Source organism: Myiozetetes cayanensis, unplaced genomic scaffold (genome assembly GCF_022539395.1).
Source record: "Myiozetetes cayanensis isolate MyiCay16 unplaced genomic scaffold, myiCay2020 scf5-8, whole genome shotgun sequence".
Taxonomy (NCBI): Eukaryota; Metazoa; Chordata; class Aves; order Passeriformes; family Tyrannidae; genus Myiozetetes; species Myiozetetes cayanensis.
This window is the reverse complement of record NW_026087742.1, coordinates 25,794,241-25,818,159: the sequence shown is the minus strand read 5'-3', so window position 1 is coordinate 25,818,159 and position 23,919 is coordinate 25,794,241. Positions and strand designations below refer to the sequence as shown.

Here is a 23,919-nt window from a genome sequence, read left to right as displayed (position 1 = left end):
CCTCTTGACACCACCACCCCTTTAGGTATTTATACCCGTGGATGAGATCGCCTCTTGTCGAACCTTAACAGGCGCATCTCCCCGAGCCTTTCCTGCTAGGAGCAATGTCCCAGCCGGCCCCGGCTCCGCCGCCCGGCAGGCGCCGCCCCGCGGGACCGGTCACCGGGGCGACGCGTGGGGCCCACGGGCACTCCTCCTGCCGCCCGCCCGCACCGCCATGGGCCCCAAGCGGCCCAAGTCCGCCCGCGACTCTCCGGGGCGCCGACCCTCCGCACTCCCGAGCTGGGAGGCCGAGCTGGTGTCCGCCCCCTTCGAGGAGGTGAAGGCAGCGGCGGGGCAGAGCCGGCGGCGCGGTGGGGAGGAGGGCGGGGAGGGGGATGCGCTGCCCTGCCCTGCCCTGCCCTGGTGGTCGCAGCGCGGCTGGCGGGGGCTCCCAGCGGTACCCGGGGTCGCCCCGCGATGCGGCCGAGCTGCCCCCCTGTGCCCCCCGCCGCCGAGCGGCGGCACAGCGGGTTTATTTGCTTCTCCTCGGCACTTTCCTTTCTGGGCTCTGGGTGCCAAGTTTCGGCTCGGGAGTGAACTTTTTATAAACTGCTGAACAACGAGGTTTGATGGAGGTGCTGACACAGCATTAACTGTAGCGTTGAAAATGTGAGGCTGTAATTTTCCTGCCTGAGTGTGTGCAGCTAAAAGGCACTCTTTTTTTCTTTTTATTTTTCTTTCTTTTACAGAGTGTGAGGATCTAAAGGCATATTTAGGTTTCCAGGTTCTGTGTAAGCAATGTAATTCTCATAAATCTTGACTTGGAAGAGAGAATTTGGTTTCAAAATAGGGTGGTAGTTTAGCAAACAATAATATTTATCTCGTATGTGTTTATCTAGCACTGCTTCTACAAGTGAGACAAATTGCTTCCGTGGCTTTCTTGTTTTGTGGATTCCTGTTGTGCCCTATTAAAAACGTGAAGCAGTTTTTTGTTTCATTTGCTGTGGGTTTGTGTTTTCGTGGTTTTTTTTTTTCTTTTCATATGCTAGCACCTCTGATTAAATATGAGGAACTCTGAATTCAGAAGGAGGCTTTTAAACAGGCTAATTGTTTTTCCCAAAAAATGCTACAGATGTCCAGAAATCTCTTCAATATTTACTTGCTTTTATTTGGTAGTAACCCTATAGTACTATATATAAACTATATATATATATATATATAAAAACTATAGGGTAGTAACCCTATAGTTTGCCTATAGGCAAACAAGATCATTTTTTGAATTAAGCTACTCAGTTTAGACTCTTATTTCCCCTTTTCCCTAGAATGTAGATTTTTCAGTAAAGTTCAAAGGTGCTTGAGCCCTTTCTTGCTTGTGAATCTTATCCCGACCCTAGGAGAACCTCCCTGAAGCATAAGAATGGGTTGGAGGTTCAATCTCCATAAGCTACTCATTTCCTGACCTTTCTCCCACGCTTAATAGCAAGGTGCCAATTAGTGATTTTTTTTTTTTATGGTGGTGTTTATTGTAGTTGTGGATATTGTGCAGTGAATTCACTGAACAAAGTGCTTTGTATACTCTGCTGCCTCTATATGTAATTTATTACATTTCTTGAATGCAAGCCATTATATTGCAGTATTTTTAAAGGTAGGAAATAAAATGCTCAAAATTTAGGAAATGTCAAAATTGTTATTATTCAGGACCACACATTGAGGCAGATGGAAAAAAAATGTTGAATGTTCACTGAATGGGGCAAGAATTTTGTAGGAAAAAGTATGTGATCACCTAATTAAAGATTATCGTAATACCTATACCCATGGGGGCTGAATAAAGATTCCTTTTTTCCACAGTTCTGGTACTGTCCAACTACCTTCTGTTCCAGTTCAGGTAATTTCACTTTCTCTGTGTTGCTTTTCACAAGCAGAGCCTTGGGAACACGGAAACAAACAGTCTCCTTGCTGCAGCCAGCTTAAGCTCAGGATTCTGAGGTGCTGGGCAGCCACTGAAATTTTCTTGCTGCAGGAATATGCAGTATGTTCAGGTCTTACAGTCACGGGCAAGAGCATATTCTATGCAAAAGTGTCAAATGCCAGGGAATCTCTTCTGGGCATGTGTGAATCAAGATTCGTCAAGCGTGGCAGAATGTGGGTGTACTTAATGTAAATAAATGTGCTCTGTAAAAGCACATCTTTGACACAAGTATCACACGGCTGCCAAATTTAACCTCTTCCTCTTGAACACGGAGGGCATTGAATGTCTTAACTACTTAATCACATAGGGTTTTTTTATTAAAGGATAAACATGATTTTTAAAAATCAAATCTCATTCTGCAAATAGTCTGACCACAGTATCCCTCACCCTGCCCCCCCTACCCCACTATTCATATAGCATACAAGGTTTAAACTTGAATATATAAAAGCATCCTGTAAAAGAGTACTGAGCAACTTGAATTGTAGATTTCACCAGACAAAGTGCACAAAACTTATTTCTTACTCATCCTCAGTGTTGTATGTGATATACCGTATGAATTTGAAATTATTTGGGAGATGACAGGAACTCCTAACAAGTAAACAAATGTCTCTCCTCATAGTTCGTATGTAAAAAATTTTTAAATCTTTTACTGGTATCACTTCAGAAAATATTCTTTCTGTTTAGTGGAGTCAAAGGGAATTTATTAGAACTGGTTTTAAATTGTACCAGATAGACTGAGTGATGAAATTTCACATTTTAATGTGTGTTTATGACTTACACTATTTTATTAGTTCCATCTATGAAAAAGAGTCATTTTACCAGTGCTGTTAAGACTTTTATGGAGGGGTATGCTAAGTAAAATATGATTTAAATGGTATTTACTAACCAAATAATTACTTCTACTAAATGCGCTGTGAAAACTGGCAAACACACAACATGAAAACATGTACAGAGGAAATATGCATTTTCCAGAGCCTTACAGTATAGTTTATATACATCTTTCTCATTTCTAATGTGCTGTGCAGAAGATCATGGAGCTGCAAACTTTATTTGCCTTCAGATATTTATCATCTATTTTAATTGGGTTCACTACAGAATTAAATTACAAAATATAAATTAAGATTCTTGGGTAGTTTTAAATTTTGCATGTGTTAAGTAGCTGAAGGGCAATATTTGCTAAGTGAAAAGAGAATTCTGGGCAAATAAGCCCTTAATTGAAATAACTGTCATCTATTATTTGTTCTTATTAATAGTATAGCAACTGGAAGCCATATTCTGTGCTAACTTTCCATCTGTGTGGTTTCTCCCTTTTTACTGGCATTCCAGGGCCTGAAAATTGAACTGAACTTAAATCTTGTAAAACCATTAAATATGTTCTGACTAGGATGGCACCACTTTTGATTGCTATTCACACTGCTTTTCTCTTCAGGGAAAAATTAACATTCCATTGAGCTTTGGTGTTCTCTAACCTGCCCAGGTCATACAGCAAAACCTCAGGCCCTTAAAAACAGAAGCTATTAGTAAAATGGGTGTGTCACTTAGCAGACAATGAAAATGGACTTGCAGATTTCTTAGCAGTGATGTCCTACACAGTCACTATGGTAGGACTACAAAACTGCTGATAAGCGACCTTTCCCAGTAATGCCAGCAGCATTTCCTGATTTACAAGCTCCCTCACTGTTGAAAGTAAAAAATGCTAGAGTTATTATTGCTCTAATTGTTCATAAATCACTAATAAATCTCATTGTTTCTGAAGTATTTTGTAAAAATCAGGAGATTAAAGAACTCTTGCTGTTTGGTGCTCAAATGTTTGAGTTTGAGTTGTCAAATGTTTCTCCTCAGCCATTACAGGCAAATTTGAAATTCTGCTGAAGTGAAATGAACCTACTAGTAGTTGGCCTAAGGAAAACAAACAAACAATTAAATAAGATAAACACTCCTCCTTCCTCACACCCCCCGTAAAAAACAAACAAACAAACAAACAAAAACCACGAAAAAACACCACCACAAACAAAAAAAAACCAGCAAACCCCGTAACATTAGATACCACAAGAATAAGTGGCAATGCAAAATGACAGATACTCAGATTGCCTGGAAATGGGGGAGGTGGGTGCTTGATGCTTTTCCTCGCAAAGAGATCTAGAAAATGGAACTGAAAAAAACAAACAATATGCTTGACTTGTTCAAATATCTTCACTAGAACAGCTGCCCTTTTGTGTCTAGGCAATGAAGCAGAAAAACCAAGATATGTTTAAAAAGGAAAAAAAATTAAGGTGTGCTACATCTTTTTTCTTCAATGTGAATTGGAGTTAGAGATTTTCCTAATATACCTATGCTATTCAAATACTGCTGTGATGAATACGATACGTAGTCTATGTGTACTCTTTTTAACAGTTAAAAAAAAATCACATTACAGAGAAACACAGTGGAGGCTTGAGAACAAAATCAGGAGAAGATAAGACACCTTCTGTGTTTTATGAAAACAAGGATTTTGCAAAACTGCTAGATACTTACATGGAGCTTTCAGAGTTAAGTGGATCTTGCTAGGCTTGGCCCCCCTTCAACTGAGAGACATAGAAGTTTTCCCCATAGGTGGTTATTTCTAACACCAAGAGGGATGCTGGTGCATTTCAATTCTCGATGTGGCCAAGAGTTTTAAGACCAGGAGGACAATGTCATTTGTGACAATGATTGTCACTGGATGTTTTACAGTGAAAGCGATCTGGCCTCCTCTTTACTGGGGCTTGTTTCAGATGGTTTAAGGAGTGTTCAGTTACCAATGCCACATTTCCAGCTTCAATGTTTTTTATTCAAAATTGAATCAGTATTGTTGATTCTGTAGGATATTTACTCCCTGCATTTTGGTCTTCTTTGTTCACACTTCGTAGCGCTCGTTATATTCTCAATGGCAGCCTCTCTAGACTGTTTCCATGCTTTTCCAGTAGTTATTTTTTATGGTTTTCTCTATCCAGTTCTTTAGGCTAGGAACCTCTTTGGGGTAGCCTTAGGGTTACTAATCTATCCTCTTTCAGATCCTTACTCAGGTCTCGCTTCTACAATAACATTTGAAAGAATTAAACTAAGTAGAGGAACAGTTGTATATTGAGGGAGAAAATATTTTCAAAGTAACTATATACATTTTACTACTTTTCCTTCTCATTTTTATGTTGTGATTTTAGGTGGTGAGCTGTAGAAGCAGGGTCTGTTTCTTCTCTGTCCTTTCAGTGCCTTGAACATTATGGGTACTGTTACAGGATTGATCATATAAAGGCTGTATTGCAAAAATATTAATTTTTAAGGTCCGAAAAGAGTATAATCAATTAAACACCTTAAACTATATACTTACACTGCATATTCACTGTTCTTTCTGACTGCAGTTGCTGTTCTCAGTGTGCAGCTTTTCTGAAAAATGATCTTTAAGGGCTTCAGTATTGATCAGTCTAGAAACAGATGCCATGCTAATAATGACTTTGGGAAGTCTGGATCATTATTCCTTGTTAAGTGTGTATAGCTACTTCTGATATTTATCTAGCTCCAATTCCCAGGTATTGCACTTTTTCTTAGAAAAGCAATTTTTTTTCCTTCATTTTGCACTAGGGAGGTATAGGCTGTCTCTAATAATGTTTAAGTTTTTGTGCAAAAGACCTTGTATCCAGCTGCATAAATTTCTGTAGAATTAAGTAATTTTGGGTTATAATTTTCACTACCCGAATAGATATCTTGTAGAGCCTCATTCCATGTATTTTATATTTAATATATTAGTCAGTGTTTTGTATATGCTATAAATATTCTCATAGCTGTTCTGTGAAGAAGCTTTATTAGCTTGTTTCTTTGAAGCAGAGCATTTTCAGGGGGGAGAAAATGAGGCACACTAAAAGATAATTTTTGTTTGGATAACAAAAATACTGTGTTGGATAATTTTGTTTAACTAATTCCCAAGGTTTTTTTCTAGAAAATTCGTTTTGCACAAACAGGACTAACCCTGATGTTTTGCTTTGGTGCTTTGTCACAGGCTGCTGTGAAGGTGGGCACCACAGTGAAAAGTAGGAAAATTTCCTTTCCTCTTGCAAAGGCTTTATTATGTCTTTGTGAAGAAGAGTCTCATTGCTCAACCATAATTATGAGAGTGCCTGGGAATTATTATAGGGGCTAGAGAATAAGGATTTGGGGGAGGGGGAAATCTGAGGATGGAAAAAGCTGGAAGTGGTATCAGATAATGAAGCTAGAGACGAGCTGGACAAGGAGACAGAGAGCGAGAGTTAGGGGAGTAAGACTCAAGTGTGGTAAGCTTTAAGAGAAGTGGTGGAACTCAGATGAGGAGCAAGAGAGTGGAAATGGAAGGAGAAATTAACTAGGGACAACTGTGGCCAAGAGGTGGAAAAATCAAGAAGAGACAGGACTGTAGGAAAGAAGTTTCAGAGACTTTGTTGCAGGGTGATATTAATCGATGCTAATAGGTTTAATTTATGGGCACCAAGATACCAGTTTTAAGGAGGAAGTGAAGAAAGCCTAAGGCAGAGGTTTTAGGATTTTGTCTGATGGAGATTTCTTTGCACATCTGAAAAGCAGCAGGAAGCTGTGGGAGTGGACTCTGTATTGCTGCTGGACCATGCTTACCCTAGCATCCTGAGTAGAACCTGACATTCCTGACGCCTGCTGCTCTTGTGCTGTCATCATCTCTCTGTGAGACTGACTGGACTTTGTTCCCCTCTCCTAGCGGTCCTTACTTAAGTGGACAGTGTAGTGATATCAGTTCCTCATTAGCTCATGTCACAAGTGAGTGAGTGGTTGTTCTAGAGACTCCTTCTCTGCTGGTGAGCCCTGGGAGCACCAGGATACTGCCACATGAGGGCATTTCAGTCTCAGTTCTGAGAGCCTAGAAAATTATTTGCACAAAGACATGGGCACCTAAATCCTCTCTGTTCAGACAAAGGTAAAGTTTTTCTGTCCAACTCTTGGCAACTATACAATGACAACTTTGATGATAATATTGGATTATCCAGAGCTCTTTTGTAGTGCTGTGCACTGGTAGCTATCTTTCATCTTTAGGCAGGAGGAGTTAAAGTCCCCACATGGGCCATTGCTGCTTCCACCTCTCCATTAAACAATGCCTGCTGCCCCAGGTCAGCTGGGCACTCTCCTCTCAGAAATTCCATGGTGTTTGCATGCTCCTAGAGCATCAGTGATGTTCTTGCACTCTCCAGCACTTTGTAATTTTAAACACTTGAGGTTCATTTTGTGCTACAGTAAAACATCAAGGAAGTTCATGATGTATGGAGCTGTAGGGACCCTTTTAGATGAGTTAACTGTAGCTACTTGCAGTTTCACTTGGTGACCCAGATGATCTTTCTATCTTTCTATCTTTTTTTGTTTTTCTGAATATTCTGTGGTTAAAAAAATGGGACATGTACATATAATTACATCATACCATACTCATTTGATGTTACTTTGTTACTGTAAGAGTTTGACAAACAGTTTGTAGAGGCTGTTTGTAGGCATTTGTGTTTTCCGTAGCATAATGCTGCCACCTGATGGCAGAAAGAATTGGGGCAAAGTAGTATGTGCGTTTTCAGTTTATTTCGGTATCATTAATACAGTGATGTTTAGTATGTCTTAAAGAAACATAAAGCCATCTCTACAGGATTACTTTTTCAAACTGCAGAGAAGCACTTTTCTTCACTTGAGTTTTAATACCTTAAAATTTTTATTTTGGAATGTAGGATGACTGGAAGCCTAGCATCGCTTTCGTTGTTGGGACCAAGACTGAGGATGAAATCCACACTCGGGCCCTGTCTATGGCTGTGCGGGTGCCACAGCGAAAGCTCTTCAGCGTAATAACCCATGAAGACATTTTCAGACAGGTATACCAAGAAAGTAACTTTTAATAACAAACCAAACTGTAGATCTCACTTCTAGGTACTGCCTTCTTTGGCCTGTGGTAATGATAAATTACTCTGTGGAAGTTTCAAAAATTACACTAATTCACAGAATCATTAAGGTTTTAAAAGACCTCCAGGATCATCGAGTCCAGCCTTTGACCAAACACCACCACACCAGCTAGGCAATGGCACTGAGTGCCACATCCAGTCGTTTCTTGAACACTTCCAGGGACGGTGACTCCACTGTCTCCCTCGGCAGCCTGTTCCAATGCTTGACACCCCTTTCAGTGAAGAAATTCTTCCTGATGTCCAACCCAAACCTCCCCTGGAGAACTTGAGGCCATTTCCTGTTGTTCTATTGTTGATTACCTGAGAGAAGAGTCCAACCTCCACCTTGCTGAAACCTCCTTTCAGGTAGTTACAGAGAGCAATAAGGTCACCCCCGAGAAAAAATTTGTCCAGCTCCCTCAGCCACTCCTCGTACAACTTACACTCTACACCTTTCACCAGCTTAATTTCCCTAATTCATAGGAGTTAAAAATGGAAAAAGAAAAGCTTACTGTATAAGCTGCTCTGCTCCTTGTAATGAAGGGATGTGATGAAGTTTTGTTACAGACTTTTCTTCAAGGCACCAATCACAAAAACTCCCTCCCTAAGGTGCAGGGGTACCATGAGATGGTTCCTCACTGTTTTGGGGTGTAAATGTAGTGTTTGCAAAAGGTAATAATGAGCAAAATAATCTATGTAAAGATAAAATCTTCTCACAGGAGAATGCTTTATTTACTTGCAGATCACAGAATGTGGGAGTCAAAAGGGAAAAAAGGTTAAGGATGGGCCTATGTACTATGAGGTAGGTCAAAACATGTATTGCAGAGATCAGTGGTCTTTTACACTGAAGTAAATACACTGTGTGATTGTGTTATGCATTCCTGAGTAAATGCAAATCTATTGTATTTAGTTGCTAAAAATATTCAACCATCTAGATACTTAAACTGGGGTTTGTTTTGTGATACCAACAGTGTTCTGTTGTACTGTTGGTTAAGAGATGATCAAGGTGTCTTTTCAGGGGTAAGAGTTTTATTATTTAAGGATATATTATATGATCATATTTTCATGGTGATGTCTCAAATTACAGAAAACCAGTCAGACTCTGGTCTCTCAGATGCTCCCAGTAATTTAGAGACTTACACCTTCATTTATGGGAATGCAATCCTCTCAATGAAACACAATTCATTCTGTGTGCTACTATCCATTATTATCTGTTTGATGTTACAGTCTAATCTGGTTTGTCTAGTGGGATATGTCAACGGGGTTTGGAATCATGCCTAGTACAAAGAGGGCTTCCTCCTACCTTGTTAATGTTTTACTTACAGCTTGTGAGAGGCTATAAAATCCTGCGATTTAATTAGAAGATTGCTTAAAATTTTCTCAGGTAGAGTTTTATGGACCTGCAGACCTGGAGCATAAAGAATTTTGGATCCCTCTAAAAAGATCTTGTTTGCATTTTATTTCTGCAATGACCAATAAACTTTTTATGTGTCTCAGGTTTTGGTGGACTTTATAACAGGTCTTTTTAGTTGCGGTCTGTTTTTCAGTAATGCCACGTTACTGTCTGAACAAGTCCCTTTGGAATTATTTACCACTGACATGACTGTGAATTTTATGCAATTAACCCTCTTCATTTAGGACTAGCCTCCCAGGCAAACTCACCCTTATATTACCTGGTATGTAAGACCTCTTCAGTCCTACTGGCAGAAGGATTTTGAAGTCTAGCTCTAAGCAGAAGCTTTGTATGATACCTGTATTTAATTACTAAGAGCAATTTTCCTTGTGAAGTGGATACTTATTAAATTCCAGCTGTCAGTGCTGTGTCTCATTAGCTACTTACTTTACTCCTCAAAGACATTTTTTTCCTCCTCTCCTTTAACAGAGAATATAAAATGCCTGTTCTGACCTTTTGCTTGGACTCAGTTTCCGTTCAGGCTGTAGCGAATTAAAAGATTGATCGTGTTGCCAAACCATTAAGATCCTGCCTCACTGGGCAGAATTTGCTCCTGAGCATTCACATAGATTCTATGTGCAGTTTGTGCATTCAAAGCTTTCATTGCAACAAAGATAAAAAAATACCAGATTGGGACAGAACACGGTGTTGTGAAAAGTTCTGATAGGAGCATTTCTACCATCACCACTTACAGTTCTCTCTGTGGCAGGATTTAACAAACTGTCATTACCACAAGTGCACGTTCATTTCTTAGAGAACCTGTAAATGACATTCCTGATGTTCAGTGGTCTTTGAACATATGACATGTACATGTGTGTGAATTTGAGAGTAATGATGTGCATAGTAATGTGATTATTAATGGTATTAATAGTACCATTGTTACCCATGTCATTGGTCTTGCACTTTTCATCTACTGAAATGCAGGGGTTTTTAATAAATCTCAGTGCAGCAGTCTGTAGTGCCTACAAGTCAAGAGACTTTAACAAACTGTTCATGATATATTGCAAGCTAATGATATATCATATTAAAATAATTCCTATTTTCTGTTCTAAGTTATTTCCCTTCAGGGTTTCTATCATCTTACTGTATTGTATTTCATATCCCTCTTATTATTCAAAGTGAAGAAGATCATAGCAGTGTTTATGAATATGTAGCTAAAAAATTTCCAAATCCAGGAGAATTAGGTGTCTAACACCTTTTCTGACCATTACGTGACTTGCTATGGGTAGGAGTCCTGATTGGTAATTCCAGCATTTAATTCAGTGATGATGGACCAATTCTGTAATAAAGATGCTGTGGAAATAATTTTTTTCTTATATATGGGAGGGAAACTGTTATGCTTTCTTTAAAATATCAACAGACTTCATAATTTTTCATGTACAGTTTTCCCAACAGACAAGACCTGAAACTAATAATATATGCATTTTATAAGCAAGGTATGTATCTTTTATTGATATTTACCGGTTTGTTTTGTCAGTTTTCTTTTAAGGTTAGATAATATCATGTGTTGTCAGTTTTCTATTAATGTCATGTGTCGTTAAGGTACTTTACTGCTACTAAATATGATAGTATTTTACTTTCCGAATTTTGAATTTTGAAAATCTATTCAAGCCTAAATTTTCCACACTAGATTGTTCATGACGCTGATGGTTTTTTTTTTTTTCCCCCCTTAAAAATTCTGATGAGATTGAATTCAGCAGTTGTGTGGATTGGAAAGATTTTTTTTTTTTCTTTTTCTTGTAAGAGTTATTTTCCAATTTTGTTGGATTCACTGGGAGAGGGTCAAGAAAGTTGCCTTTATGTTACCCAGGAAATTCTGAGAAGGATTCATGTCCCATACTAGTAAGGAAACAAGCTGGAGCTGAGAAGTAGTACCAAGGTGATTATGAAAGAAGATGGATCCTCATGTGGCCCCTTCATTTGAGAAGACTGGAAGTAGATTGTGTTGCTGGAAATGGACAGTGGAATGAAGGTCATGACCATGAGAGAGGGAGGGACGGAAGGTGTGAAACAGATGTGAAAGAGTTTTGTGCTTCTGTCATATAAACCAAGATGCTTGGAATAAAGGGTCATGGAAAGATGAAAAAGGCATAAGTGGCAGAGACAAAAGCAGTTTTTATTTAGCTGTGGATCCCAGAACACTGCTTTCAAAACATGTCCTTGAAGCCAGGAAAATGAAAATCTTTTAATCAACAGCATCTTTCCATGCTGTTCTGGCTCATCTCTGGGACAAGTCATCCTGTGTAACCAAAAAGGCTTGATTGCAATTAAAAATATTAACCTTTATTCCACTCCCTATCAAGAATTAATATATTAAGTCTGGTTTCTTACAGCAAGGCTCCTACCTAAAGTTGTCAAACCGAAAAATATAATCAGAGTCAGGTACCAAATCTGAATCATATTCCATTCTCATCCTGGAATTCAGTGAGACTGAAGCAGAATAAATCAGTTGTAAATAAGTATTTCCAGCTCTTAATCTACAGCGTCTCCTGCATTTAGAGGATAGGAGGCAGCATGAGCGGTGTGCACCACACTCCAGTAATCCTTGCTAGACTTATGATTCCATGAGGACAAGTATAGGTGAATACAGGTTAGAAAAACTCCTGGGCAAACAAGTCTAAGGAGTAAATTCACCTTGTCCTAGGCTCTGTATAGTATGCTGTGGAAGAGTGAAAGCATGCTTTAAATAGAAAAGATGGGTACAACCCAGGGGGAGAGGCCATTACACAAGTGGAGTGAAGTCTGTGACAGCAGCGAATTCCCTAACTTGCAGGAGGTGAGAGGAGGAGGTGATTGAATAAGCATTCATATTAGAAAGGAAAAGGTAAATGGACTGTCTAGGCTTTGGACCTCAAATGTAGTGGAAGTGTAGTTGAAGTGTAGTTGAAAGTTTCCAGCAAATTATTTTATTTTTCTTGGGTTTTAAGCCTACATCCTGTCTTTAGTGATGCCTTTTTTTTTCTCCTCTATGTCTTTCTTTCCCCTGCAAGATCACACAGCTGTGAAAAAGCTGACTCTGTGCACTCTGTGTTTTTCTCAGTCTAGGCTGGGAAGGGCTTGATAAATGCCTGGTATTGTAGGCTTACATTCTTTCAGTTTTGTCCCAGTTTAAATGAGACAAGGGTCTTTTGCTGAGGATGGATTAGGAGGAAAAGACCCAAACTTCTCTTTCTAAACAATTATAAATTCAAAATTAAGAGGCTTCGATTGAAGGAAAACAAATTATGGAAAAGGGAAAATAACAGCCCTTTATTAAAAGGTATGTGTGTATTAACAGGAACACGAAAAAACCCAAGTAAAATAACTAAGCAATACTCCTATACCCACCAATAATCCCCTTCAAGAACAAACCGATAAACTGGCAAAAGGAAAATTAAATAGTTCAATTTTTTGCACCCTTTGGTGCAGTTCCAACCACAGTCAGCAGGGGGTGCCATCGGGTCACTGGAGATGCAAAATTTGTAATGTCCTGTACCATTCACCAGGTGGCGCTGTTGGGTCACTGGAGGTGTAGAACTTGTAGTGTCCTATTGTAGTCACCAGGTGGCGCTGTTGGATCACTGGAGGAGCAGAACTTGTAATGTCCAGTGCCCGTCACCAGGCGGCGCTGAGAGATCCTTGGTTGCCACCAGGTGGGTTGGAGGAAAGGGGAAAAAAAAACAACACTCCCCAGGGTATATCGGAGAAAGAACAAAAAAACTCGATTCCCCTTCCCTTCCCACACTGGAAAAAAAAAAGGGGGGGGGAAGGAAAAAACCAGCAATAAAACAGAAAGTTCTTCCAATGGAAGAAAACTCACGAACTTCAGCTGGTTAGGATTAGTTCTAAGCAGGGCCTGCAGCCAGCAACAGCTGAGAAGAGAACAGCAGCAAACTCCCCTCCGACAGGAAGAAAGAAGAAACCAGGCAGCTCTGCAGCTTGCAGCAGGTCCTCCCCTCACCGGCACACACACCAGCCACACCTCCCCATCTCCTTCCAGCCACACACCAGCCTCCCACAACTCCTCCCCCTTCATTGTCAAGGAGACTAATCTCGGCCATTAGTGGGTCAAGCTGATTCCTTTGTTCACCTGATGGCCCATATACAGAGCACACACACGGCAGGGGGAAGGGAAAGAAAAATTCCTTGCTAACATCAGAACTATGACAAGTTTACACTGTTCTGCTGTACAAGAATTATGTCATTTCTCTGAGAGGTAACTTTTCTGGTTAGGTGTAAAACTTCAGACTTGTTTTTTAAATGTGAATATGATCTGGTTTTCCAAGAGACCATAGTGAATGCTACAACATCAAATAAATATATATATATATGCACAAAACAAGATCACTAGATTGTTTTGATTTTTCTTTTTGAGTGAGAAAGGCTACTGAAAAAATGTCTAAACACTATAACCCAAGAGTTGGATTTCTTACCAGTGTTACTGTAACTACTTTCTTTTATGGTCTGTGAAATTAGTAGATAGATTTGATTGGCAGAAGAGACTATCGTGACCCATACCACAGGTCATAGTATTTTTTTTCAAAAATAATCTGTGTATTGAAGTTTTTCAAATCAAGATTGGATTTTTTTTCTTAATGGTTAAAAACAGTTGAGAATATGCTATGATTTAATTTATTTATCAGGAAGACCTTTCCTGATAAAATATAGTTTTAATTTCACTCTAAATTTATTTTTTTAATGTATGGCTTTTAGCCTTGTTTACTAAATTAAATAAAATCTTGCAATTAATCTTCCCTTCTCTGTGTTGAAGATTTGAGATTGTGTTCAAATAGTCCCTTAATTTTTCTCCTTATTTAACAATGTGTAATAAATTTCTTTGGTTTTTTTTCCAATTCCTAAACATGTGAATCTTCTCTAACAGACATTTACAAATCACTGTTTTTATTTAATTTTGAACACCCAGTGGACTTTATGTTTTTGTTGAATAAATGCAAATACAAGTACAGCATAATGGATATACTGCTGTTGGATAGATCACTGTATACAAATCTGAAGATTGCCTAAGTTATCTTTGCTGCTGCCTTGCATTGAGAGCAAGTTTTGGATCAATAGGCTCATCCTTGACCAATGAGTCCTTCACAAAGTTACTGCTTTACAGGTGGTCCAACCTGAAAATTTGGCCTATTTTCTTCCTTCTGAGGTTTAAGCCTTGTCATTTAACAAAACCAAATCATACTACTTTTTGCACTATACTAACTACTATGACCAGATTTCTTTGTATGAATGAGTTTTCTACTACATTCTTTATATCTCCCATGGTTATTGTGTCTCTTGGAGATTTTATACTTGAAGAGATTATAACATTTCCCAAATGACTGACAAACTTTTAAATAGAGTATTCTCAGTATATTGTATGCCTCTAACCCCACAAGAAACTCACCTGTTTGATGATGACTCTTTGTAATTGCATTTTTATTATCTGTCAGTTAATAAGTTTTAATCTTTGTCATCATTTTCTACATCAATTTTCAAAGAATACTTAGGAAATTCTGCTTTTTACTCTATCATATTTTCTGTTTAAAATAGAATTGCAGTCTTACCATAGAGAGCTATTTTCTTTGTGAAAAGGACACATTATTTTTTTTTCCAAAAAGAAAATAATTGAATTGATAGTTATTTTACTCTCCTTCTATTTATTGTTTATTGAATCCTCCATTAGGACATTAGGGAAATATCTCCTCTGGTGTTCTGTAATGATTAGCATTACATTGCCAGTACATATGTTATTCTAACTTCCCTTTTTTTAAGTGTTGGTGTGATGTTTTCTTTTATTTACTTTAAAACTGCTCGTTGTTCTCCAGGAGTTGGTTAAAGTCAGCATTCATAATCCAAAGAGCTGCTCAGCTACCTGTTTTTAATACTTTGATTACATTGTCCAGGTCTACTTGTCCAGCCAGGGTCAACCCACTGCGTATGGCAAGGAATATTTTCACCCAAGTACAAGCTCTTGTGAGTTGTCTGGCATCTGGAGAAAAGCAAACTCAGTAGTAAGCAGGATATGTGTCACTAAAGAAAAAGGTTTGAAAAATAATGCTAGTCAGGAGTGGTTTTAAGGAAGCCTTTTGGTTTCTTGTGGAAACATATCATTAAAATGACATATATTTGTGGAAGTGTATAGGTTTTGACACAACACCATCAGAAAGATTAGGCTTTCTCAAAAGTACAGTTAGTCATTTTAAAACCAAACCTTCTCAGTCTAAGTGCATGTGTCAATAGAGTTCTATTTTGTAGTACAAGCTTTTGTTTTCATTCCATCAGAATGAAATTAATTTTAAAACCTATATAATGTAACAACTCAGGACCCAAAACTTATCTGGTTTCATTGTTTTCTTGAAAGTGAAAACAACTTTGGCAGCCATGCTGAATGGTTAGAAGGATAGAAAGATTTAATTTTATTTTTCTTTCCAGTACAAAGCAAAATAAATGCTGCACTCTTAAATGCCATAATAAAATGGAGCAGTTCTCCAGTCAGCCTTTGTCAAGTGGCACTGTGTGGATGCAGGTTAAGATAATTTTATTGCAGAAGGACTTGGCCCTTACACTCTCTGGATATGCAGAAGTTTAATGCTCAAGAAACACTTGGGAATTGTTGTTAAATGAAAATGCCTTTTAAAGAGGTACTGGCTTCAGGGAAGGGTAAGGAACTTTAAATCCTGCTGTGGGCATTATCTACTCACCTGTGTTCAGCTCTTTTCTATCTGTTACCAAGCTTCTGCCGGTTTGGAGTACAGAATATGGTATGATCCCACTGCACGAGGTGGTGCATTTACCTGTGTCTTGTCTTCTGAGGAGGGTTTAAGTACTCTGCCTCATGAGTCTAAGTATTACTTAAAAGGATGTTAAGGAAAGGATTTGTTAGATTAGGTTTAGCCTGTCTTTGCATTAGCCTTTGCCATTGTCAGAGCATCTGATGCCCCTGAATGATGAAGAGGCCTGTGTGGTCCTTTAAGTTATCAAATCATATGCCTTCCATTTGGATTTATTTGTTCCATGAGACTGAGCTGTTGTTGCTCAAACCAATCAGTCCTATAAATTGTAATTGTTTGTAATCATTTTCTAAAGTATTTCTAGTTCAGTATTCCTTTCCAGGAACAATGTACCATGTTAAGAAGTACCAGGATTTCTAAATGCTAAAACTGGGTGAAGAAAGGCTTGAGTTCTAGCAGGAAAACAATCTGTGTCTTCTAATTTTCCTTTTCCTAAAATCTGAGAGGTCAGGTTCTATTATTTACGTGAAACAATTGACACGTGAATAATTTCATTTCAGAATAGTGACCCTAATTCTAGGATTTTGAAATCATGCATTATTATTTTACTACTGTTGTAATTATTTGGCTTGAGGCCAATCATAAAACTCAAATTGTTGGTGATTTATTTTCTAGGAGAGAAAATTGATACCTTTTGCAATTCATCTGCCTATTTTAAACCTGCTTCAGAATACTAGTGAGACCTTGGGTTTTCTTCCTAGTTTACAAGATTTCCTGCATACATGCAACTTGGTATAAAATTTTCTGCTTTTTCTGTGCAGGTTTTTTTGAAATGTCTCTGTAATTAGAGCAAACAACATTTATGTCTGTAAGAATGTCATCCCTGAAGTGGTAGAGGAACCTCCTGAAGGAGCCAAAGGAAATGCTGTCTGCTGTTTTGTTGCCTACAGAGGTTTCAGATTACTGTAATTGGTTCATTAAGGACAATAGAGAGTATGAATATTTTTCAAGTAGAGCAACTAATCCCAGAATCCTTTGTCACCAAATAAAAACGAACAAACAAACAAACCAAAACCAAACAAAACCCCCCCAACACGAAGCCCTGTTGCAGAGCTGGACCAAGGTGTAAAGATCCTGCCTAGTTTGTGGTACCAAGCCTAAAAGGCTGTTGGGACTTCCTGGCCCAAAACTTCGGAGGTTCCAAGAGGCTTAGGAAGCTCTGGCAAAGTGTAGCTGGATGAGTCCTGCCAGCACAAGGGTTAATGACGTAACTTTGCTTCTTAAATCTTTTAGTTCCACCTCTGGTTGGATCCTCTTCCTAGCCTTTTGCAATGTTATAGAAGCATGACTAAATCCTTCAGCTTTGTAGTGTTCATTGTGTGGATTCAGTCAACTGAAATTACTGGAGACAATTTACTTCTCAGAAGCGTAAAATATTCTACTCTGTAATGGAAAGATTTGCTGGGCAGATTCATACCACTGAAATGTAAACATTTGATCATAGCAATATATCTTTTCATCTGAACACAGATCACAGCAGACTGGCCTGTTTTCTCTTTTTAAAAATGTCTAGGTTCTGTAGAAGTTCTTCAGAAATCACTTACATGCCATTTCAACTATTGCCACCCAATTAGAGTGTTAAAAAACCCCAGATATATGAAGGTCACATGAGAAAACCTTCCCTATGCATAAAACTCCTCCTTCCTGAGATAACAATGCTAATGCCTGATCTTTCAAATCACTGGATATTTGTATTGTATCTTTACTGCCCTTAAAGTAGCTTGTATTTTTGGTAGCAGTTAGTGGTCAGGAAGCCATGGTAGGTACATGTCATATCATAGATGATGAAAGTTCCTGTAATGAAGACATGGTGAAAAATCATCTGAATTTTTATGTAATGTGTTTTCTCATTTTTACTTAAATTAGGTTATTTCACCATTTGTATCTTCCTTAAAACACTATTTAGGTACTAACACAGAAACATAAGCAGCTCTAAGTAACACTAAGAAACAGAACTCTGTACACGTATGTGAAGAAGTTCTCATTCTGCACTGCTGAGCTTAAAACAGTTAAGATATCTTCTCAGGTTGCACATTTTCTGTAGAGAGAGGTTTAAAGAACAGACCTTCTTACAATGGACATTTCTAATAGGTTTCTGCTAACCAGATCAAGCTGTGTTGTGTTTTGCCAAAAAACAGGCTCACTCATATGAGTGACAAGTTATTTTTCCAGAATACAAGCAGTCATTGCTGCTGCTCTGAGAATTATTTTCACAATAGAAAGGCAGGTCTTTAGTACATGAACAGCATTTGTATTTGCTCAGTATTGCTTAATTTTAGTGGGTTTATTGGAAAAGGACTCTGAGGGGTAGAAGGAGTCATCAAAACCCCTGTAGTTTTTTTCTTTCTCTAGAGCACATATTGGTATAATCTTCATTGAGTGACAAAGATTATTCATTTGGCTTAGCTAAAGTTTTACAGTCTATTCAGATGCGCAGTTGATTTACTGATTTGTGAGTCCTTAAGCTCTGTGTGAATTGAAAGGCATTAATTCACCAGTGAAGGATAATGACTAAGCAAGTGACCTTTTGACATCATAGGTGGGAAGAGCTTCTGAGGGATAAAATGAAATTAGGTGAAGGGTCTGATAGTAGAAACTGATTTGTCTTTCAGCACACTGCAGGTGTGATCTGAAAAGAAGTTGTTTCAGTTAGCTCAGGTCCTTCCTTGTATTCTTTCAGAATGATTGATTGTAGTATGCTATAGTCAATGAAATGACATTAGTGGATTCAGAAATATTTAGTAGTATGTGTAAAGAAATCTTCTTTGGAAAAAAAAATTATTGGTATGACACATGCAGCTTTTTTTTTCCCTATTCTGTCTTGAAAGTTGCTTATGAAGGATTCACATTACTTATGGCAGATTTTAACAAGTGAAAATGGCTTTTTTTCCCCTGCTTTTATTACTTTGTTCAGGAAAGTACATCAGAACAGTAATTAACAACTTGGTTGTGTAATTCATATGGCCTCTGGACAGATGACTATCCTGCTTCAAATTGACTTAAACTGTATCGGCTCCTAAGCGATTTTACCTACTGAGGAGTTCTTCTAGGAACTATTATATTTCTTTGGGAAGACATTTATGTGATGGTCTGAATATCATACAGTTTCGAGAACCAGAGGGAAGACAGGGCTTTAGAAAGCTCACCCTGGATGTGGGAGAGCTACACTATGAAGTGGGCTGACGACTGTCCATAGCAAGCAGTGCTACTGCTTCCAGGTATTAATAAAGCTGTGAAAGTTAATAATGTAATTTATCCTTTCAAAAGATTTTCTGATTATGATTTAGCAACCACAATAGTTCTGTATATTGAAAAAAAAGAGGTATTTCAAAGAAAGATAACATAAAGACTCTGGCTTTAAATGTTTCCCTAACTTGTAACAGCTATCTCCTCTCTCAATGGCGCTGACATCTGCCAATAGTATAGTGTTACTTACAAGCACTCATGTGGTGTTTGAGTGGCTTGAAATACATGCCCTTTGCACCAGGCAGCTAAATCTCTGTGTGGTTCATACTGCCACCACATGAGATCAAATACTGCATCACCGAAGCCTTTCTGCACTTCACCAGTGTGACCCCTGCTGCGTGAGGAATGCTAAGTTTCGTCTTCCTTTAAAGGAAAAGAGGCCCTACCTAACTAAGTTTGTCCATCCAAGTTTCCATGGTTTCTCACATAAGAAAAACGTCATCCCTGGCGGGATGAAGGATAGCCAATCTGTAATGAATCCATTTCATAGTATTCAAAAAACTTTGTATTCCTACCAAATCTTTGTCCTCAGCTTTTTTTTTTTCTTTTTTTTTTTTTTAATTAAGGCTCTGTAGATTCTTAATGTTTATGCCAGGTGCCTGCATAACTCAGAGGACCACAGATGAAGTAAATATGGATGTGTAATAAATTTAATTTCTTTTATCTGCCATGTATGGATTGATCTATGTACTGTCTTTTGCAGTGATGAAGGATTGTTTTTAATTTCCGTATCTAAAAGCAGATTTTACATTTCTGTATGAAAAACTATTTGCTTTCTTTGTGTTGCCAAATGTATTACGCTCATTTTTTCTTTGTCTTCTTTGTCTGACCTCTCTCTGCAGTCATGGGATGTACTTCTGTTGAATAGTTTAGTTTATACTTCTCTACCAGCTCACATAAGAAAATTTGTCCTTCCTACCCCCTCAGGAGTTGTCCAGCTCACTACAGGACTTGGTCCAGTCTCTTAATTTCTGCATTCTCTAGCTTACAAAATAGGAATAATCATGATGCGTTGCTTTTGACTGGTAAAATGCTTTGAGCTTCTCAGGAAGAATGTATTTTAAGAATCTAAGTGCTTTTTTTCTTCTTTCGTGAACAATAAATCAACAACTGTCATCGAGATGGGTTACTATATATACACTTTCAGGAATCATTCCAGAATCCCTCCATTTCCCCTCTATTGTGTTTCAAGAAATGTGCAACTCATCTACATTAGGCCATTGAGAAGCATCACTTTCCATAGGCTGTTAACACCAATTCTGAAAAAAAAATAAAAAAATCCTATATGACAATTTTTCTTTCTGAGGGAAATTACTATGATATTTCCTCAGTGTCTTTCATTCAGAGTACAGATTTGTGTGGCTAGCTCTGAGTGACTATTTTTTGTTGGAATGACTAGTAGTTTCTAGCACGCCTGCAGTCTGTGGGATTTTTTAAGTCCTGTGTTTAAGAAATCCTTGATTTTTTGCTGTGACTCTGAAGTCAGTGGGTATCTTTTCAGAAGCCTTCTGTGGCTGACTTGTTGAGATAGTGACCAGTAAGTGGTCTTACTTTGAATACGAAACACATAGAGCAAAACTGATCTTAATCATACCATATCTTCCTTTGTGTATGTTAAGGAGATAAGCAGATTAATTTCTGTTGGAGGGGAAGCATTGCTTTGGAAGGATTTTTAAAAGCATATGTTTTGGTTTGTCTCCCTGTTATATGGTTCAGGAAAAAAATCAGAATTTTAAGATATTTCTTTTTCTGTGCTTTGCTTTCGTTTGTATGAAACAATAATTCAGTGTATAATAATCTGAATTCCATTTTGGCTTTGTTTTATTCAGAGAAGCATTTTTAGTGTCTACGTTTTCTTACCTAGGTTTTACTTGAGAAATGAGACTTTCTAAACTAGGCAAGGAGCTACGAAAGCTCAAAGCTAATGGTGGTGTTTGCATTAGACAAGACACAGTTCAGTGACATGCAGTGTGCACCTTCATTGTCTGAATGTTCGCAAGCAAAATTGACACCATATGTGCCCAACTGTAATTGCTCCAAGAGGGGAAAAGAGAAACATGTCAGAACATTTGAGTAACACCTAATTCAGCCCATGGTTATAAATAAAGCTGATGGTTGCTTAAAAACAAAAGTAGGAAAATATTATGGTTATATTATTCCTCAACAGCGCTTCCTACATAGGTGAACTTTATTACAGGGACAACACAAGTGAAAAGAAACATATAACAACTTTTTACGGTATTTTTATGTTATTTTATTTTTTTCGCAGTAAATAAAGTGGTTATGAGGCTCCAAGGAAAACGGCCCAGATGTTAGTGAGTTGTATGAAATTTAGTGGAAACAAGCTGTAAAAAACATAGTCATAAAACAGCCTGTCAATGCCACACATCTGGACAATGCAGCTGTATGTTCCCGCTGCTGTCATCGCCCTAAGAAAACTCAATAGCCTTATTTCACCCCAATTAGGCTGCATACCAACAGAATCAGAATTACACAGGGAGGGGGTGTGTTTTTACCAAGACAGACCCTCTCAAATTCCCTTCAAGAAGTTTTTATCTTTCATTCAGAGCTAGTGCCTCAGACACTAGTCACTTTGTAAACAGTACTCCAAACTATTCCCCTTGATCTGCTGTTACGTCCTTTTTAATTTATTACTTTATAATAAGTAGTTCAACATTGCTTCTTTGTTTAAAATCTAAAAAAATTTACATTTTCCTGTGACAAATCTGTGTCTGTTGATTTTGCATAAATTGAAGAAGTTTTTTCTATTCTAGTTTTATCTCATACTGTAGCTGATATGACTTCATTTGAGGTCTTCAGAACCAAAGAATAGCTGTGCATCTTACTGATGCATTGTTTTTCTGGAAGTGTGGCCATTTTGACCCACACATTGTACAATGTGTGTATTTCATTTGATCATTCAAAGTATGTGTCGAATGGAGTATTAAAATTATATGAGTAATAGTTTTTTTGTGGGTTTTTTCTTTCCCTCTGCAGGTGATAGAATTAGCCAAAGCCATTCTGGACGCGGGTGCAGAAATTCCTGTTACACTAACTGGAAAGCTGTTGAAATTTCAACTGCTTTGTCTCAAACAGAAGGACCTTCAGAGAAGAGAAGCTGAAAAGAAGGTACATCAGTATGCCTTAGGGAGGATGGTTAATTAAGTTTTTGAAGACACTTCTAGCATTGCTTGCATAAATTCAGCTTTCTTCTCATGTTTGGCTTCATAGAACTGTAATTGAAGAGAAATGTGACTAGAAATATCTTTTTAAGTTAATTAAATGTTGTGGATGAAGCTCTCAATTACTCAAATGCCAGTGAGAAAGTGAAAAAAAGAGAAAAAGAAAATAAAACACTATGCAAGAACTCTTTGCTGAGAGTGAGAGCTAGTAATGTCTCAACTGAGTCTTAGGTGCAACAGAAAATAGAGCTACAAACTGGCTTCATCTGAATATATCTCTTCTGAAGTCAGGGTAGGAGAGGTTGTTACTTGAGAGGTATCAAGCATAGATGGAGAGCAGCACTATGAAGTTGTTATTGGTAAAAATCTCCTCTCTGAGGGGAATTTGGAGAAGTTATCTATTCCCACCTCTAAGCAGAGGTGGGAATAAGGCACTAAGGCAGAATGATATTTTCATAAACTATTCCTGGCAGAAATTTGTTGAACCTTTTCTTAAAACTTTCCACTGCTGTGCTTTTGCTGTTCAAGGGCAATCAGTGTTACTGCTGAACTATCTCTGCAAGAGACTTGTTTGGAAAGGTTTCTGGTCTTACTGTTTCACTTCTCACTGGGTATGGGGACAACAATTCTTGCCCTACATTCTACGAAAATCTATTACATGTTTAACTAAACAAACCCAAATATATGTCATGGTTTCTAGTTTTTGATTATGCGTGCTCCTCTCCTCTGAACCCTCTCATAATAGTACATATTTTGAAATCTGCTTCTCAGAACTGGTTACCACATTTTCAGTGTTCCCAAAACTTGCTTCCATATGTCCTCCAAGATCATCACTAGCTCCAAGATTGCCTCAGTCAAATTGCTTATGTGTTCTAGGAGGAATTACACCAAGCTTGCACAGAATCACAGATCAGACTTCAAGTTGCTTTTTAATATTTTTTAAAGTTGTCAGTGGTACATTTCAACAACTTACTGAACACTTGGTTTTGATATATTGCTTTTTAAGCAAACTTTCATGCAACTGAAGACCATTATCAGAGACGTTGTATAATTGCTGCAATAAGTTTACCCCGTTAATTATCAAGAACTATAATGTAAAGTGTGATGACATGGAGACCTGAGCAGTCTATGCATGTAAAAGACACAAGAAAAAAGCAGTTTAGTGGATTTTGTATAGTTGAAAAGTCTGTAAATTTCTTTGTCAACAATTCTATTTGTGGGAATAGTTGATGGATGAAGCATAGCACACAACCACAAGAACATAAAAATGCTAGGTGATTAAATTAGAATAGTCTCCTGTTCCCACAGAAGTCAATTGATTAGGAAATGAAAACAATAGACACAGAACTATATGAATAGTATGAGAAAATAAAGTCTTTCCAATCTGAGAAGA

The 23,919-nt window shown here is 38.0% G+C and overlaps 1 protein-coding gene across 1 annotated transcript in view; it reads left to right on the top strand.

Annotated features, from left to right (window-relative positions):
• The first annotated feature begins 217 nt into the window (after positions 1 to 217).
• Positions 218 to 23,919, top strand: part of SPAG17 (sperm associated antigen 17) — a 93,352-nt gene continuing 69,650 nt past the window's right edge. Inside the window, 4 exon segments of the mRNA XM_050333893.1 lie at positions 218 to 319; positions 7,672 to 7,812; positions 8,621 to 8,680; positions 22,342 to 22,473. Of these exon segments, the coding sequence (XP_050189850.1) occupies positions 218 to 319; positions 7,672 to 7,812; positions 8,621 to 8,680; positions 22,342 to 22,473 (435 nt within the window).